Source organism: Conger conger, chromosome 14 (genome assembly GCF_963514075.1).
Source record: "Conger conger chromosome 14, fConCon1.1, whole genome shotgun sequence".
NCBI lineage: Eukaryota > Metazoa > Chordata > Actinopteri > Anguilliformes > Congridae > Conger > Conger conger.
In genome coordinates, this window is record NC_083773.1 from 44,423,032 (window position 1) to 44,441,569 (window position 18,538).

General features: G+C 46.3%; 1 protein-coding gene across 2 annotated transcripts in view; it reads left to right on the plus strand.

Moving 5' to 3' along the window:
• The window catches only part of ikbkg (inhibitor of nuclear factor kappa B kinase regulatory subunit gamma), a 30,927-nt gene that overhangs the window by 5,491 nt on the left and 6,898 nt on the right, over nucleotides 1–18,538 (plus strand). Inside the window, exons 3-12 of one of the 2 annotated variants that reach the window (XM_061219638.1) lie at nucleotides 588–847; nucleotides 3,708–3,785; nucleotides 7,132–7,308; nucleotides 8,405–8,466; nucleotides 10,867–10,914; nucleotides 12,475–12,577; nucleotides 14,496–14,611; nucleotides 15,577–15,729; nucleotides 17,506–17,575; nucleotides 18,135–18,278. In XM_061219638.1, the coding sequence (XP_061075622.1) occupies nucleotides 588–847; nucleotides 3,708–3,785; nucleotides 7,132–7,308; nucleotides 8,405–8,466; nucleotides 10,867–10,914; nucleotides 12,475–12,577; nucleotides 14,496–14,611; nucleotides 15,577–15,729; nucleotides 17,506–17,575; nucleotides 18,135–18,278 (1,211 nt within the window). The remainder of the gene's footprint in view (nucleotides 1–587; nucleotides 848–3,707; nucleotides 3,786–7,131; nucleotides 7,309–8,404; nucleotides 8,467–10,866; nucleotides 10,915–12,474; nucleotides 12,578–14,495; nucleotides 14,612–15,576; nucleotides 15,730–17,505; nucleotides 17,576–18,134; nucleotides 18,279–18,538) is intronic. The other variant, XM_061219640.1, reaches the window with a different exon arrangement.

The following is an 18,538-nucleotide window of genomic DNA, read 5'->3' on the forward strand; positions in this document are numbered from 1 at the left end:
GGCTCTGAGCTGCAGCAGTAACAGGGTGGAGGAGAGGCTCTGAGCTGCAGCAGTAACAGGGTAGAGGAGAGGCTCTGAGCTGCAGCAGTAACAGGGTGGAGGAGAGGCTCTGAGATGCAGCAGTAACAGGGTGGAGGAGAGGATCTGAGCTGCAGCAGTAACAGGGTGGAGGAGAGGCTCTGAGCTGCAGCAGTAACAGGGTGGAGGAGAGGCTCTGAGCTGCAGCAGTAACAGGGTGGAGGAGAGGCTCTGAGCTGCAGCAGTAACAGGGTGGAGGAGAGGCTCTGAGATGTAGCAGTAACAGGGTAGAGGAGAGGATCTTTGAGCTGCACCGGAGACTGTGTTCAAGCGCTTGATCCTGCTTCCGTGTTTAGTGCAGCGCTGGAAATGTGAGACGCATCACTTCCTGTATGCCACTTCAGTTTTTGGCTGGCGTGTCATGTCCGCCTCCACACTAAAGCTGAGAGCAAAAATAAGTCATGCAGCAGTATTCATAAGAGAATTATACGTTTATTTGCTATTGCCTGAAAAGTGCTACACTTGCCACAAGTTGGTGGCCCTTGCCTGAGTGTGAATGTGGTCCCCAGAGGCCCTGCGGCGCAGTAACGTGGCCCTGCGGGAGCGCTGTGAGGAGATGGAGGGCTGGCAGCGCAGGATGCGGGAGGAGAGGGAGTTCCTCGGCTCGCGCTTCCGGGAGGCCCGCGACCTGGTGGAGAGGCTGTCTCTGGACAACAAATCCCTGCAGACCCAGCTCAACCACCGAGGAGCCAACCCGCCCACGCATGGACCGGACGCAGAGCTGGGGGGAACGGAGCCCCAGGGAGAGGAACCCCAGAACCAGCCAGGGGTCAGTGTGTTACTGTCTGTGTGAACCAGGGGCCAGTGTGTTACTGTCTGTGTGAACCAGGGGTCAGTGTGTTACTGTCTGTGTGAACCAGGGGTCAGTGTGTTATTGTGTGATCCAGGGGTCAGGGTGTTATTGTGTGAACCAGGGGTCAGTGTGTTATTGTGTGATTCAGGGGTCAGTGTGTTATTGTGTGATCCAGGGGTCAGTGTGTTATTGTGTGATCCAGGGGTCAGTGTGTTATTGTGTGATCCAGGGGTCAGTGTGCTATTGTGTGATCCAGGGGTCAGTGTGTTATTGTCTGTGTGTACCAGGGGTCAGTGTGTTACTGTCTGTGAACCAGGGGCCAGTGTGTTACTGTCTGTGTGAACCAGGGGTCAGTGTGTTATTGTGTGATCCAGGGGTCAGTGTGCTATTGTGTGATCCAGGGGTCAGTGTGTTATTGTCTGTGTGTACCAGGGGTCAGTGTGTTACTGTCTGTGAACCAGGGGCCAGTGTGTTACTGTCTGTGTGAACCAGGGGTCAGTGTGTTATTGTGTGAACCAGGGGTCAGTGTGTTATTGTGTGAACCAGGGGTCAGTGTGTTATTGTGTGATCCAGGGGTCAGTGTGCTATTGTGTGATTCAGGGGTCAGTGTGTTATTGTGTGAACCAGGGGTCAGTGTGTTACTGTCTGTGTGAACCAGGGGTCAGTGTGTTATTGTGTGATCCAGGGGTCAGTGTGTTATTGTGTGATCCAGGGGTCAGTGTGCTATTGTGTGATTCAGGGGTCAGTGTGTCATTGTGTGAACCAGGGGTCAGTGTGTTATTGTGTGATCCAGGGGTCAGTGTGCTATTGTGTGATTCAGGGGTCAGTGTGTTGTTGTGTGAACCAGGGGTCAGTGTGTTATTGTCTGTGTGTACCAGGGGTCAGTGTGTTACTGTCTGTGAACCAGGGGCCAGTGTGTTACTGTCTGTGTGAACCAGGGGTCAGTGTGTTATTGTGTGATCCAGGGGTCAGTGTGCTATTGTGTGATCCAGGGGTCAGTGTGTTATTGTCTGTGTGTACCAGGGGTCAGTGTGTTACTGTCTGTGAACCAGGGGCCAGTGTGTTACTGTCTGTGTGAACCAGGGGTCAGTGTGTTATTGTGTGAACCAGGGGTCAGTGTGTTATTGTGTGAACCAGGGGTCAGTGTGTTATTGTGTGATCCAGGGGTCAGTGTGCTATTGTGTGATTCAGGGGTCAGTGTGTTATTGTGTGAACCAGGGGTCAGTGTGTTACTGTCTGTGTGAACCAGGGGTCAGTGTGTTATTGTGTGATCCAGGGGTCAGTGTGTTATTGTGTGATCCAGGGGTCAGTGTGCTATTGTGTGATTCAGGGGTCAGTGTGTCATTGTGTGAACCAGGGGTCAGTGTGTTATTGTGTGATCCAGGGGTCAGTGTGCTATTGTGTGATTCAGGGGTCAGTGTGTTGTTGTGTGAACCAGGGGTCAGTGTGTTATTGTGTGAACCAGGGGTCAGTGTGTTATTGTGTGAACCAGGGGTCAGTGTGTTATTGTGTGATCCAGGGGTCAGTGTGTTATTGTGTGATCCAGGGGTCAGTGTGCTATTGTGTGATTCAGGGGTCAGTGTGTTATTGTGTGAACCAGGGGTCAGTGTGTTATTGTGTGATCCAGGGGTCAGTGTGCTATTGTGTGATTCAGGGGTCAGTGTGTTATTGTGTGAACCAGGGGTCAGTGTGTTATTGTGTGATCCAGGGGTCAGTGTGTTATTGTGTGATCCAGGGGTCAGTGTGTTATTGTGTGATCCAGGGGTCAGTGTGTTATTGTGTGATCCAGGGGTCAGTGTGTTATTGTGTGAACCAGGGGTCAGTGTGTTATTGTGTGATCCAGGGGTCAGTGTGTTATTGTGTGATCCAGGGGTCAGTGTGTTATTGTGTGAACCAGGGGTCAGTGTGTTACTGTCTGTGTGAACCAGGGGTCAGTGTGTTATTGTGTGATCCAGGGGTCAGTGTGTTATTGTGTGATCCAGGGGTCAGTGTGTTATTGTGTGATCCAGGGGTCAGTGTGTTATTGTGTGATCCAGGGGTCAGTGTGTTATTGTGTGAACCAGGGGTCAGTGTGTTATTGTGTGATCCAGGGGTCAGTGTGTTACTCTCTGTGAACCAGGGGTCAGTGTGTTATTGTGTGATCCAGGGGTCAGTGTGTTATTGTGTGATCCAGGGGTCAGTGTGTTATTGTGTGATCCAGGGGTCAGTGTGTTATTGTGTGATCCAGGGGTCAGTGTGTTATTGTGTGATCCAGGGGTCAGTGTGTTATTGTGTGATCCAGGGGTCAGTGTGTTATTGTGTGAACCAGGGGTCAGTGTGTTATTGTCTGTGTGTACCATGGGTCAGTGTGTTACTCTCTGTGAACCAGGGGCCAGTGTGTTACTGTGTGAACCAGGAGTCAGTGTGTTACTGTGTGAACCAGGGGTCAGTGTGTTACTGTGTGAACCAGGAGTCAGTGTGTTACTGTGTGAACCAGGGGTCAGTGTGTTATTGTGTGAGCCCGGTATTTGGGATGTGGTGGAACGGGAAATTTGCAGCAGGAATGTTCAGCCAGCAACTCGTGTCAATATGGACCAGAATCCCTAAAGAATGTTTCCAGCACCTTGAATCCATGCCACAAATAATTCAGGCTGTTCTGGGGGCAAAGGGAGGTACCCAGTATTGGAAAGGTGTACCTAATCAAGTGGTCACTGACTGTATATTTCTTTTACATAGAGGGAAATGTCATTCCATATCAGAATATGAGAACTCCTCCCAGTTTTGACAGTTGGGATTTGTGTTTGATCTCTTATGGCTGCTTGAAACAGTGTATAACTGGGTGACTTGTTTAATCCAGGCAACCGCGGGAAAGACGGAGGCAGAAAGCAAAGAGGCGAGAGAAAGGGAGAGCCAAAACACTCCTCCACGGAGTTTGGTAAGAAAGATGTTTATATTTCTGTGTTCGTGTTTGCATACGCATGCCCGCATTAAACGAAAATGCCAACATTTCGTGAAATATACCTTCTTTTTTTATTTATTTTTTACTTACCCAGACTTAGATGAGATGAGTGCACATGCATGGTCTTCTGTCTTCTGCTGGTTGAGCGCAATGATCCGCTTGTGTTCTGAAGGTCTTCTGCTGGTTGAGCGCAATGATCCGCTTGTGTTCTGAAGGTCTTCTGCTGGTTGAGCGCAATGATCCGTGTGTGTTCTGAAGGTCGAGCTCGACACGTGTCTTCAGTGGTTATAGTTCCAACCACTCTAACATCTCCGAAAACAACGTCTCTCGCTTTTACCATTTTTTCCCTGCACGTGTATTTCAAATGCACATTATACCTTGTGTAAATAAGACCGCTTCAGAGTTGCTGTCAGGTGTATTTCTACACTTTGAAGGAGGTAGGCTACTGACTCCTATAGGCTTCAAGTCTTTATACTAAGCTAACACTTTATGCTCACATGGAAACCGAGCCAGTGAATGCACAAAAATGAAAATGAAATCGAAATCGAACATCTCGTTGAGTCGGGGGGGGGAAAAAAGGTATATTTCCCAAAATGTTGGTGTTTTCCTTTAAACTACCCATCTGAAATCAGGTGAGCAAACCCTAATTGTGAGCAGAGTGACTCTCGGATGTTGAAGCTGGATTGTTGCCGTAGTTTCCTGGGTCTTTCTCCATGCAGGCTGCTGGGGTGAGTGGGTTCAGGTGGCTTCCGTTCAGCACACAAAGCTACTTCTGCCAAAACGCGGACAGGCTCATATGACCTTGCGTTTGGAGTGATATATCTCTCCGTTGTGCTGTGTGTGCGCTCTGTATGTGTGCTGTGAGTGTGTACGCGTGCTGTGAGTATGTGTCTGCGTGTGTGTGTGTCCTGTGCAATATATGGCAATATATCGATATTATCATAATATTGTGATATAGAACTAGATATCGTATTAGATTTTGGGTTTTGTAATATCGTCATATGGCATAAGTGTTGTCTCTTCCTGGTTTTGTCATGGTGATGTCATTTTCTGAACTTACCAGACCGTTAGGGGCGGCCTGTAGCGTAGTGGTTAAGGTAAACGACTGGGACACGCAAGGTCGGTGGTTCCAATCCCAGTGTAGCCACAATAAGATCCACACAGCTGTTGGGCCCTTGAGCAAGGCCCTTAACCCTGCATTGCTCCAGGGGAGGATTGTCTCCTGCTTAGTCTAATCAACTGTACGTCGCTCTGGATAAGAGCGTCTGCCAAATGCCGGTAATGTAATGCAATGTTATAGCTGTTCTATTATTTGCCTTAACCCACTTAGTTATTATATCCACATTACTGGTGATTATTTATCAAAAATCTCATTGTGTAAATATTTTGTGAAAGCACCAATATTCATCCCCACAATGTCAATATTGAGGTATTTGGTGAAAAATATATATACTTGATTTTGTCCATTTGGCCTTGCCCTAATTGCCGGTATATTTAAAAATTGTTTACATTTCATATCTTACACTCACCGAGCACTTTTATTACACCTGCTTATTCATGCGATTATCTAATCAGCCAATTGTGTGGCAGCAGTGCAATGCATACAGTCATGTAGACACGGGTCAGGAGCTTCAGTTAATGTCACACTAGGAATGTGACAAATCATCAGTTTTTGTAACCGGTTACCATCCCATTTTTTAAACGGTTAACCAGTTAACCGATATTGCTTATGGCCGCTAGGGGTCGTATGTTTTTTCTTTCTGGATTACTGAGAAATGTAATTGCATTTTCAAACGTTAGTTTGGGCCATCTCAATAGTTAAATGTCAACTGTAAGTCAGATAATATTAAGTCAGCCTTATTACCAAATTAAATATTTACATTTACATTGACATTGTACAGTGTAACCTCACAGTTGCATAAATCTGTAGTTAAATCCCTGTGGTTTACGTCCATGCTGGTCGATCATGTGTCATTTTTTAAAATGCATCGGTTAAACTGATAATTCTTCATGTTTTCATCCCTCTTCTCTGTCTTCTGCCTGATAGACTGATTGGCATGAAATCTGTAAATATGCTACGGGGTTGTGCACTCAAAATTCCGTGGTCACGCAATATTTGCCTGATATATAATATAACACCCGGTCTATTTTACCATAGGCGGCTGGTCTAATGATTTTACTTTAATGCCAATGCCGGTCTCTGTACAATTTGATATATTCTTATGTGACGGTAAACTTGCATTTTTTATGTCAATGCATTTTATATGGCGTGGGACAATCATGGTGGTGAGATTAACGTGTCCATTTTTCGCTGAAAGCATGGAATTTTCGCTTTCAATATCCGACGGACAAATAGCCTAATAATAATGTATTGCTTTATTCATTTTTATGTAGATACCGCATAGTGGAAAGCGAAGTTCGGTTTGCCAATAGTTTACATTCGCGTGTCAACGAATAAACACGGATGAACAAACGCCATAGAATAAGCCAGAAGTGAACTAACAGCAACAGATTTAAAACACATAGAAATTATTTGACAACTGTAGTCCTGTAGCATTCAATTCCACGCGGTGTTTGCATTAACCCTCTGAAATGGCCGCAGATTGCTTGCTTGTACGACTTTAGCTTGTGGATTTCAATGTAAACAGCGTATTGTAATATTTTGTGCAATGATGTATTGCTTTGTTTATTTTTATGTAGATACAGCATAGTGGAAAGCTACGTTTGCTGTAGTTCGAATTCACGTGTCAACGAATAAACACGGATCTTCTGTGAACTTTAGGAAACGACATAACGTTACAATTAGCCAAAAGTCAACCAACAGCCACAGAAATTCTTTGATAACTCTAATACTGTAGCATTCAATTCCCTGTGGTGTTTGCGTTTAAAATCCCCTGAAATGGCCAGATTGCTTGTTCAAACTGCTGAAGCTAGTCGATTGCTAGTGACAGGTCGCCAGTCTATCTCAGGGCACACACACCATTCACTTACACACTCATACCTACGGGCAATTTAGACTCTCCAATCAGCCTAACGTGCATGTCTTTGGACTGTGGGAGGAAACCGGAGTACCCGGAGGAAACCCACACAGACACGGGGAGAACATGCAAACTCCGCACAGAGAGGCCCCGGCCGACGGGGATTCGAACCCAGGACCTCCTTGCTGTGAGGCGGCAGTGCTACCCACTGCACCATCCGTGCCGCCGATTGCTAGTTTAGAACCGCAATAATAAACGTGCATTTATTTTAAACTGAGCTTACAATTTCACCAAAATCTACTTGATATTCTCTCCTTTTTCCTCTCCCTTAACCTCCCCCCCAGCCCAGTGAAGGAGGGAATGAGTTTCTTCAGCTGCTGAAAAGCCATAAAGAGAAGTTGGAAGAGGGGATGAGGGAGCTGAGGAGGAAAAATGAAGAGCTGGAGAAGGAGAGGGACGAGGCAGAGAGGGAGAAAGAGAGTCTGCGCTGCAAGAACGCACAGCTACAGGCCAAGCTGGAGGTACACACACACACACACACACACACACACAGACACACACACACAGACATTCACACGCTCACTCACACACTCTCACACACACACTCACACCTCACACACACACACATACACACACACACACACACACACACACACACGCACACACACACTCAGACACGCACACACACACACACTCACACACTCATACCTCACACACACACACACACACACACTCACACACACACACACACACACACACACACACTCACACACACTCACACACTCACACACTCACACATACACACGCATGCACACACACACTCACACACACACACCAACTCTACACACAAACACACACACACCTCACACACACTCACACACACACACACTCACACACTCACACATACACACACCCACCAACTCTGCTCACACACACACACACACACACACACACTCACACTCACACTCACACACACTCACGCACTCACACATACACACACACACTCACACACACTCACACACACACACACACCAACTCTACACACACACACCTCACACACACTCACACACACACACACACTCACACACTCACACACAGACACACACACACCCACCAACTCTGCTCACACACACACACCCACCAACTCTGCGCACACACACACACCCACCAACTCTGCGCACACACACACACACCCGCCAACTCTGGACACCCCCCCCCAACTCTGCAGACACCACTGCCAACACACACACACACACACACACACACATCCGCCAACTCTGCGCACACACACACACACACACACACATCCGCCAACTTTGCTCACACACACACACCCACCAACTCTGCTCACACACACACACCCACCAACTCTGCTCACACACACACACCCACCAACTCTGCGCACACACACACACCCGCCAACTCTGGACACACACCCCCCAACTCTGCAGACACCACTGCCAACACACACACACACACACACACACACCTGCCAACTCTGCGCGCACACACACACACACACACACACACACCCGCATAAATTTGTGCATGCATTTTTATTTTTATTTGATCTGCTTTCATGCTGTAACCATGCGGTTCTGGCCACTTCCCCCTCAGGGCTGCAGTGTGACTGAGGAGACTGCTCAGCGCTCAGCAGCACACCCCAGTGGCTCTGACAGGTACTGCGCCTCCTGTGTCATCCGCCTCCTCCTGTCTGTCTGAATTTCCAACTTTTTTCCCCACTTTTTCTAACCTTATTCCCTGATCTAGAATGCTAAATGACAGTGATAGGGGGAGTCCTGTTCATACACTGTCCTCAGTCAGTTGGAAGTGTACAGTGTACGGGGGTACTCTGGTGCTCTCTCTCTGGATATCATCTCTGTGAGAGGGGTACTCTGGTGTTCTCTCTCTGGATATAGTCTCTGTGAGAGGGGTACTCTGGTGTTCTCTCTCTGGATATAGTCTCTGTGAGAGGGGTACTCTGGTGCTCTCTCTCTGGATATCATCTCTGTGAGAGGGGTACTCTGGTGCTCTCTCTCTGGATATAGTCTCTGTGAGAGGGGTACTCTGGTGCTCTCTCTCTGGATATAGTCTCTGTGAGAGGGGTACTCTGGTGCTCTCTCTCTGGATATAGTCTCTGTGAGAGGGGTACTCTGGTGCTCTCTCTCTGGATATAGTCTCTGTGAGAGGGGTACTCTGGTGCTCTCTCTCTGGATATCATCTCTGTGAGAGGGGTACTCTGGTGCTCTCTCTCTGGATATAGTCTCTGTGAGAGGGGTACTCTGGTGCTCTCTCTCTGGATATAGTCTCTGTGAGAGGGGTACTCTGGTGCTCTCTCTCTGGATATAGTCTCTGTGAGAGGGGTACTCTGGTGCTCTCTCTCTGGATATAGTCTCTGTGAGAGGAGAACTCTGGTGCTCTCTCTCTGGATATCATCTCTGTGAGAGGGGTACTCTGGTGTTCTCTCTCTGGATATGGTCTCTGTGAGAGGGGTACTCTGGTGCTCTCTCTCTGGATATAGTCTCTGTGAGAGGGGTACTCTGGTGCTCTCTCTCTGGATATAGTCTCTGTGAGAGAGGTACTCTGGTGCTCTCTCTGGATATGGTCTCTGAGAGGGGTACTCTGGTGCTCTCTCTCTGGATATAGTCTCTGTGAGAGGGGTACTCTGGTGCTCTCTCTCTGGATATAGTCTCTGTGAGAGGGGTACTCTGGTGCTCTCTCTCTGGATATAGTCTCTGTGAGAGGGGTACTCTGGTGCTCTCTCTCTGGATATAGTCTCTGTGAGAGGGGTACTCTGGTGCTCTCTCTGGATATCATCTCTGTGAGAGGGGTACTCTGGTGTTCTCTCTCAGGATATCATCTCTGTGAGAGAGGTACTCTGGTGCTCTCTCTGGATATAGTCTCTGTGAGAGGGGTACTCTGGTGTTCTCTCTCTGGATATCATCTCTGTGAGAGGGGTACTCTGGTGCTCTCTCTCTGGATATAGTCTCTGTGAGAGGGGTACTCTGGTGCTCTCTCTCTGTATATAGTCTCTGTGAGAGGGGTACTCTGGTGCTCTCTCTCTGGATATAGTCTCTGTGAGAGGGGTACTCTGGTGCTCTCTCTCTGGATATAGTCTCTGTGAGAGGGGTACTCTGGTGCTCTCTCTCTCTGGATATAGTCTCTGTGAGAGGGGTACTCTGGTGCTCTCTCTCTCTCTGGATATAGTCTCTGTGAGAGGGGTACTCTGGTGCTCTCTCTCTGGATATAGTCTCTGTGAGAGGGGTACTCTGGTGCTCTCTCTCTGGATATAGTCTCTGTGAGAGGGGTACTCTGGTGCTCTCTCTCTGGATATAGTCACTGTGAGAGGGGTACTCTGGTGCTCTCTCTCTGGATATAGTCTCTGTGAGAGGGGTACTCTGGTGCTCTCTCTCTGGATTTGGTCTCTGAGAGGGGTACTCTAGTGCTCTCTCTCTGGATATAGTCTCTGTGAGAGGGGTACTCTGGTGCTCTCTCTCTCTGGATATCATCTCTGTGAGAGGGGTACTCTGGTGCTCTCTCTCTGGATATAGTCTCTGTGAGAGGGGTACTCTGGTGCTCTCTCTCTGGATTTGGTCTCTGTGAGAGGGGTACTCTAGTGCTGTCTCTGAATATGGTCTCTGTGAGAGGGGTACTCTAGTGCTCTCTCTCTGGATATAGTCTCTGTGAGAGGGGTACTCTGGTGCTCTCTCTCTGGATATCATCTCTGTGAGAGGGGTACTCTGGTGCTCTCTCTCTGGATATAGTCTCTGTGAGAGGGGTACTCTGGTGCTCTCTCTCTGGATTTGGTCTCTGTGAGAGGGGTACTCTAGTGCTGTCTCTCTGAATATAGTCTCTGTGAGAGGGGTACTCTGGTGCTCTCTCTCTGGATATCATCTCTGTGAGAGGGGTATTTTGGTGCTCTCTCTCTGGATATGGTCTCTGAGAGGGGTATTTTGGTGCTCTCTCTGGATTTGGTCTCTGTACTCTGGTGCTCGTTCTCCTCATCCTTTCTGAGCTTGTTGTCTATCGCTCTTTCCAGTTCTTTCTCTTTGTTTTTCTGTCCCTTTCCTTTCTCTCAGCTCCACTCTGGCACGCCTGACGGAGCAGCTACAAGCCACACAGTGCAGGTAACGAGGCCTGGGCGCTTCTGCCCTGGAGCAGGGCTCAATTTCATCCACCATGCTTCAGTAGACCAGTGTTGGTGACTCACGTTCAAGTGAGAGTTGACTTGACAATTGACTCGGACATGTCCTCATTCGACTTCAGACTTGACATCGACATCATTGAAAACAATGCCTCTGAAAGCCCCCTCTGATGAGCTTCCCTCATCCACATCAGCTGCTTAGCTAGTTATGTCTAGCTCGCTAACAACCTGTGTAGGCCGTTATTCGTTTCTGTATGAAACACTAGACTCGTAGTACCCAGCAAGATTAAGTTGCATTTCTGCTCTCATGTTCCATGTCATGAACACTGCCAGTGTCCTAGCTGTGTCTGAAAAATTGAAGACACCATAAGTTATGTATTTGTGATGCACTTTGAAGAATTACATGAGGGCTTCTGTGTGTTGTACCCAAGTTCTCCATAGTGTGGTATTGCTGGCCAATTAGTGGTTATATATATATATATATTTTCTTTATTTAAATAACCGGTCCGAAAATATCAGTGAGCTACTGTACAGGTTTGTTACATTCATGTTAGATGCCACAAGTAACATTTTATTGTGTTTTTTCACATTCCAGTGATCAATACACTGAGCTATATTTTGACCAATATATTATGTTATCTGACAGCTTAGTATGGACTTGACAACATGTTCTATAGAAATATCTGTGAATCAGAATCAAGTCACAGTGGATTATGATAAACTGCTCATTCTCAAAAAGAAGCACCGCAGAACGTGTGAATTAGCCATTTCACATGCAGCAGCGACTGACTCTGTGCTGCTTCGCAAACGCCAACAAGCCCAGGAAAAACTACCTGGGAGATATTCTGGAGAATTTTCTCTTCTACCTTCCAAAATCTTTGTAAATCCCACATTATATAATTGAACACTTTTTATGGCAGGCTTGGATCTGCTTATTCCCCTCATGGAAGCCCTTTACAGACTGAGTGCAGAGGATCATGGGAAGTGATAGAGGGGATACATGCACTTCCACAAGCTTCATATCATGCATGCGTGGAGCATTGTGGAAGAGACTGTCCATGGGGAACATGATGTTGGTCTTTCTTTCTAATTTTGTGCTAGTGGACTGTATGAGTGCATTTACTTGAGAGGGATCTTTAGCTGTACTTTCCTAATTTGTAATTATACAACCCCCAAAATAAAACGTGCCACATTGTTTGTTTGGTAGACTCACTGTTAATTCAGTGTGTATTCTTGAGTAAGTGTCCCCAAGTGCGCCCCCCTGTGGCTGTGTATGTATGTGTCTGAATGCATGTGAGCATGTGCCTTTGAACAGTGTTACTGCCATAACGGGGTTTATGGCATAGAGTTCATATGAAATTGGCAATCGCAGAGACTCCATGTATGTTCCCTTGTCCTGAGTGTGCTTCTGATGGAAAGTTATTGGTGTAACTGGTGCCGTGTGTGTGTGTTTGCTGTTTGTGTACATTTAATGCAGTTACAGGAGTTTTTGGATGTAGAGATCTGTGCCACACTGAGTGCTACTGTTTGTTTTTTCTTATAGGTATCGAGAGCTACAGGAGAAATTAGATTGCCTTCAGAAGACCACAGTTCATCGAGACCGAACAGACGCGTTGCTAAAACAGAGAGAGAAGGAGTATGCACAGGTATGCCAGGAATGCATGAAGTCATGAATACACACACACACACACACACACGCATATACACACACACACACACACACACACATGCACGCACACACACATACAGTGGTGTGAAAAAGTGTTTGCCACCTTCCTGATTTCTTATTTTTTTTGCATGTTTGTCACACTTAAATGTTTCAGATCATCAAACAAATTTAAATATTATTCAAAGACAACACAAGTAAACACAAAATGCTGTTTTTAAATGAAGGTTTTTATTATTAAGGGAGAAAAAAAATCCAAACCTACATGGCCCTGTGTGAAAAAGTGTGGTTTATCAAACCTGAGTTCAATTTCTCTAGCCACACCCAGGCCTGATTACTGCCACACCTGTTCTCAATCAAGAAATCACTTAAATAGGACCTGCCTGACAAAGTGAAGTAGACCAAATGATCCTCAAAAGCTAGACATCATGCCGAGATCTAAAGAAATTCAGGAACAAATGAGAAAGAAAGTAATTGAGAGTCTGGAAAAGGTTATAAAGCCATTTCTAAAGCTTTGGGACTCCAGCGAACCACAGTGAGAGCCATTATCCACAAATGGCGAAAACATGGAACAGTGGTGAACCTTCCCAGGAGTGGCCGGCCGACCAAAATTACCCCAAGAGCGCAGCGACGACTCATCCAAGAGGTCACAAAACACCCCACAACAACATCCAAAGAACTGCAGGCCTCACTTGCCTCACTTGCCTCAGTTAAGGTCAGTGTTCATGACTCCACCATAAGAAAGAGACTGGGCAAAAATGGCCTGCATGGCAGAGTTCCAAGACAAAAACCACTACTGAGCAAAAAGAACATTAAGGCTCGTCTCAATTTTGCCAGAAAACATCTTGATGATCCCCAAGACTTTTGGGAAAATACTCTGTGGTCTGACGAGACAAAAGTTGAACTTTTTGGAAGGTGTGTGTCCCATTACATCTGGTGTCTTACATCTTAAGGGCCTTGCTCAAGGGCCCAATGGCTGTGCAGATCTTATTGTGGCTACACCGGGATTAGAACCACCGACCTTGCGTGTCCCAGTCATTTACCTTAACCACTACGATACAGGCCACTATATGTTTAACACCAGGGATAAGAAAATGGAAGATTCCCCCTCTTTCCTAAGCTTCAAAATGGCTTGCCTTTCTCCCAAGGACAGCTCTCTGGTCTTCATGTTGGTTTATCTTTTCGAACACAAATGCAGTCTTCACAGGCAAAACCTCAGGCTTAAACAAAGAGTAGACACTCAGAACTATTTATTGTTTAACCAATCAATCTTACAGGACACTTCTAGGCAACAGGAAACGCCTGTCAGTCACATGTTCCAATACTTTTGTTCACTTCGAAATTGGGTGGTCTGATAATTGGGTGGGCTGAAAATCAGATCTGTCATCTCATGTACACCTTTTGTGATTGGGATTTTTAGATCTTGGTTTTCTTTTGTTACAGGTCAACCATCCAGCCTTTATATGGAAACTGATATTGACTGGGCACCATCACATATTTTTTTACGGATGCCATGTCGTCTAGGCCCTGTGTTTTAGCGCAAAAATGAATGTGTTGCTATGGCCACTTGTCCTCCAACACATCATCGTCAAGGATATTATAACGTGATTAAGAATGACCCATAGAATACTCAAGTGTCTTATGGGAAGTGTAATTCTGGCTGTGGGCTTAATGAGTTATGGAATCTTTCCCTCCTGTGGTGTGTGTTACACGCTGAACCACTACAGAATACTCCAGTGTCTTATGGGAGGTGTAGTTCTGGCTGTTGGCTCACTGTCTTTCCCTCCTGTGGTGTGTGTTACACGCTGAACCGCTACAGAATACTCCAGTGTCTTATGGGAGGTGTAGTTCTGGCTGTTGGCTCACTGTCTTTCCCTCCTGTGGTGTGTGTTACACAGCTGGTTAAGGACAGCGAAGCTCTGAAGGCCCAGGTCACCTCACTGCTGGGGGAACTGAACGAGAGACAGAGCTCCCTGGAAAAGAGTGAGAAGGAGAGGAAGCAGGTGGATGAAAAGTGAGCAGCTCTTCCAGTTTATCTGTGTTTGTGTTGGTGTGGGAGTGAGTGCAGGTATTGGCTCTGCTACGTGTTGTTCTCTGTGTCCTGAAATTTCTTCTTCTCATTATTATTATTACAATTATTAATTGTTTGTAGTGGTAGCAGCAGCAGTAGTAGTAGTACGATACTCATAGTAGTTAGCAGTAGCAGCAGTAGTAGTAGTTAGTAATAGTAGTAGTAGCTGTAGGTGTAGATTGTCGTAGCACTCGTAGTTAATAGCAGTAGAAGCAGTACTAGTAGTTGCAGTAGTAGCAGTAGTAGTCAGTAGCTGTAGCAATAGTAGTAGTAGTTGGAGTAGGCGTAGTAGGTAGTAGTTATTGGTTAGTACCAGTAGTAGTAGTTAGTAGCTGTAGTTGGTAGTAGGTAGTAGTTAGGAGCTGTAGCAGTAGTTAGTAGCAGTAGTAGTAGTAAGAGTAGTAGGTAGTAGTTACTGGTTAGTAGCAGTAGTAGTAGTTAGTAGCTGTAGCAGGTTGTAGTTACTGGTTAGTGGTTAGTTGCAGTAGTAGTAGTTAGTAGCAGTAGTAGGTAGTAGTTACTGGTTAGTAGCGGTCGTAGTAGTTAGTAGCTGTAGTAGGTAGTAGTTACTGGTTAGTGGTTAGTTGCAGTAGTAGTAGTTAGTAGCAGTAGCAGTAGTAGGTAGTAGTTACTGGTTAGTAGCGGTCGTAGTAGTTAGTAGCTGTAGTAGTTAGTAGTTACTGGTTAGTGGTTAGTTGCAGTAGTAGTAGTAGTTAGTAGCTGTAGTAGGTAGTAGTTACTGGTTAGTGGTTAGTTGCTGTAGTAGTAGTTAGTAGCAGTAGCAGTAGTAAGAGTAGTAGGTAGTAGTTACTGGTTAGTAACAGTAGCAGTAGTAGTATGAGGGTGTGCTGCACCTCTCTCAGTCTCTGTCTCTCTCCCAGGCTGACCAGTCTCTGTCTCTCTCCCAGGCTGACTGTGTGCTCAGAGGATCTGCACTCCGCCCAGAGGCAGATGGATCAGCTGAAGAAGCAGCACAGCGTTGCTGTGGACAAGCTGCGTCTGCAGACCCAGAACCTGGAGGCGGCCCTGCGGACCGAGCGACTGGTCCTCACCGAGGAAAAGTGGGCACTGACTCTGCACCATAACACTGACTCTGCACCATAACACTGACTCTGCACCATAACACTGACTCTGCACCATAACACTGACTCTGCTTTCAACACTGACTCTGCACCATAACGCTGACTCTGCACCATAACACTGACTCTGCTTTCAACACTGACTCTGCACCATAACACTCACTCTGCACCATAACACTGACTCTGCTTTCAACACTGACTCTGCACCATAACGCTGACTCTGCACCATAACACTGACTCTGCACCATAACACTCACTCTGCACCATAACACTGACTCTGCACCATAACACTGACTCTGCACCATAACACTCACTCTGCACCATAACACTGACTCTGCACCATAACACTGACTCTGCACCATAACACTGACTCTGCACCATAACACTGACTCTGCACCATAACACTGACTCTGCACCATAACACTGACTCTGCACCATAACACTGACTCTGCACCATAACACTGACTCTGCACCATAACACTGACTCTGCTAGGCTGTGTAGTGATGTATGTTTGTATATCTGGTGCCTCACAATTCCCTGGGCTGGACTTACAGTATGAATACAAGGAGTTTCTAACCCTCTATGTACATATTTGTACCTATCAAATCCCTTACACTTGAACACGGTTTTAATATGTTTAGCAGGTTCACAATTTCTGATGATGCTGTTGAGTTTTTTGCATATGAAATATTTCAGTTTCAGTATACATATTTGAGTCCACTGAAGCTTTTGAGAACTTACAGTGGATAGAAAATGAATACACCCCCTGAACATTTTTTCAGATTTACTTGACATATAGCCTATGTGTTTTTTCTACAAATCTACATACAGTACTTAACCTTTTCAAAGTGATACACCAATTAAAAAATTGTTTTAACATTAATTAAAAATGAACAATTGCAATAAATTAGTTTGATAAGTATCCACCCCCTTTGCTGAATCATCCCATAAACTATCTCAGGAAATGGCAAATCGCCTTCAAGACCAAACGATAGCTAATTGCCCCACACCTGTCTGAAATCACAGCAATTAACTTGATGACATGAATAAAAACAGCTGTTTACCATGGTCCCTTAGTATGCAAGAGCAGTCTCACTGAAAGGCAGAAGCATGGGCTCCAAAGATCTCGCAAGAGGAGTCCGTGACAAAGGTGTGGGAAGGTACACATGGGGCGACATGGCTCAGGAAGTAAGAGCAGTCGTCTCATTGGCTCAGGCAGTAAGAGCAGTCGTCTCATTGGCACAGCCAACATTAACGACGTGTATCGACGCGAGGCGATCTTTGTCGGCGCTCCGTGGCCGACCGTCGGTTTGGTGTGTCCGGGCCTTGAGAATGGGTCCAAAATTAATATTCCAGCACGACAATGACCCAAAGCACAAGGCCAAAGTTACCACTGAGTGGCTTGTAAAGAACAAGGTGGATGTGCTGGAATGGCCAAGCCAAAGCCCTGACCTAAATCCAATTGAAAACTTGTGGAATGACTTGAAGGTTGCTGTCCATCAGCGCAAACCAACAAACCTCTGCCAGCTTGAACAGTTTTGCAAAGAGGAGTGGGGGAAGATCTCCAAGTCCAGGTGCGCCCACCTTGTGCAGAGCTACCCAAAAAGACTGGTAGCTGTAATTGCTGCCAAAGGCGCTTCCACCAAGGGGTGTATACTTAAAAAATTAGGAAATTTCAGTTTTGTCCATTAAATGCACTCTTTTTTTCAAATTAAAATTCTGTGTGATATATTTATTCTCCTCTGGTTGTCGCTCAGGAGGAAGCTGGCCCAGCTGCAGCATGCTTATACTCAGCTCTTTAAGGACTACGACACCAAACGCAAGAACGTGAGTCGAGTGCACCGTCTTGGGCTAACTGCATTGTCAACACTTAACACCGTGAAATATTAACAATATTCAGGCCTGACTAACTGGAGGTTAAACCTGAACGTGGGTCTGGTTAGCTGGCTAGCTAACTAACTGGAGGTTAAACCTGAACGTGGGTCTGGTTAGCTGGCTAGCTAACTAACTGGAGGTTAAATGCGGTATTTGCTGGCTTTGTTTATCAGTCACATACCTATTATCGAATCGAGCAATCGACGGACAAATAAACTTGGCTGACTAGTCACAAAAGTGCTTAACACGTATAGAAAATACAACTGCACTGCAGCCTGACATGGACATGATTTTTATGATTTTTAAACTGCATTCTTCCATCATTGAAAGTCTCAGGGAGATGGTGTAATGCTTAAATGGTCTCTCTGGGTGCGTCTCTCAGGGTGGGAGGTGGTGTAAATGGTCTCTCTGGGTGTGTCTCTCAGGGTGGGAGGTGGTGTAAATGGTCTCTCTGGGTGCGTCTCTCAGGGTGGGAGGTGGTGTAAATGGTCTCTCTGGGTGCGTCTCTCAGGGCGGGGAGGTGGAGGACTTGGGGAACAGGCTGGTGGAGGCTGAACGGGCCCTGGCCTTGAAGCAGGAGCTGATAGACAAACTGAAGGAGGAGGTGGACCAGCAGAGGGGATCCCTGGAGACGGTTCCAGTTCTCACTGCACAGGTTAGCCACCCACACAAGTGCCATGCATTACTAACTCCACAAAAATATACCTTGTTTCTTTAAAAAAAAAATTATTTTACATCTCTAATTTTTGTAAATAGAAGCTGTGAATTATTTGTATGTACAGTGGCTTCAGAAAATATTGAGACCCCTTCACTTTTTGCACACTTTGTGTTGTAGATTTTTGCCTATTTCTGATGTACAGTGATGCATGTTGACTGTAGGTAGGGAGTGATGTGTGTTGACTGTACGTAGGGAGT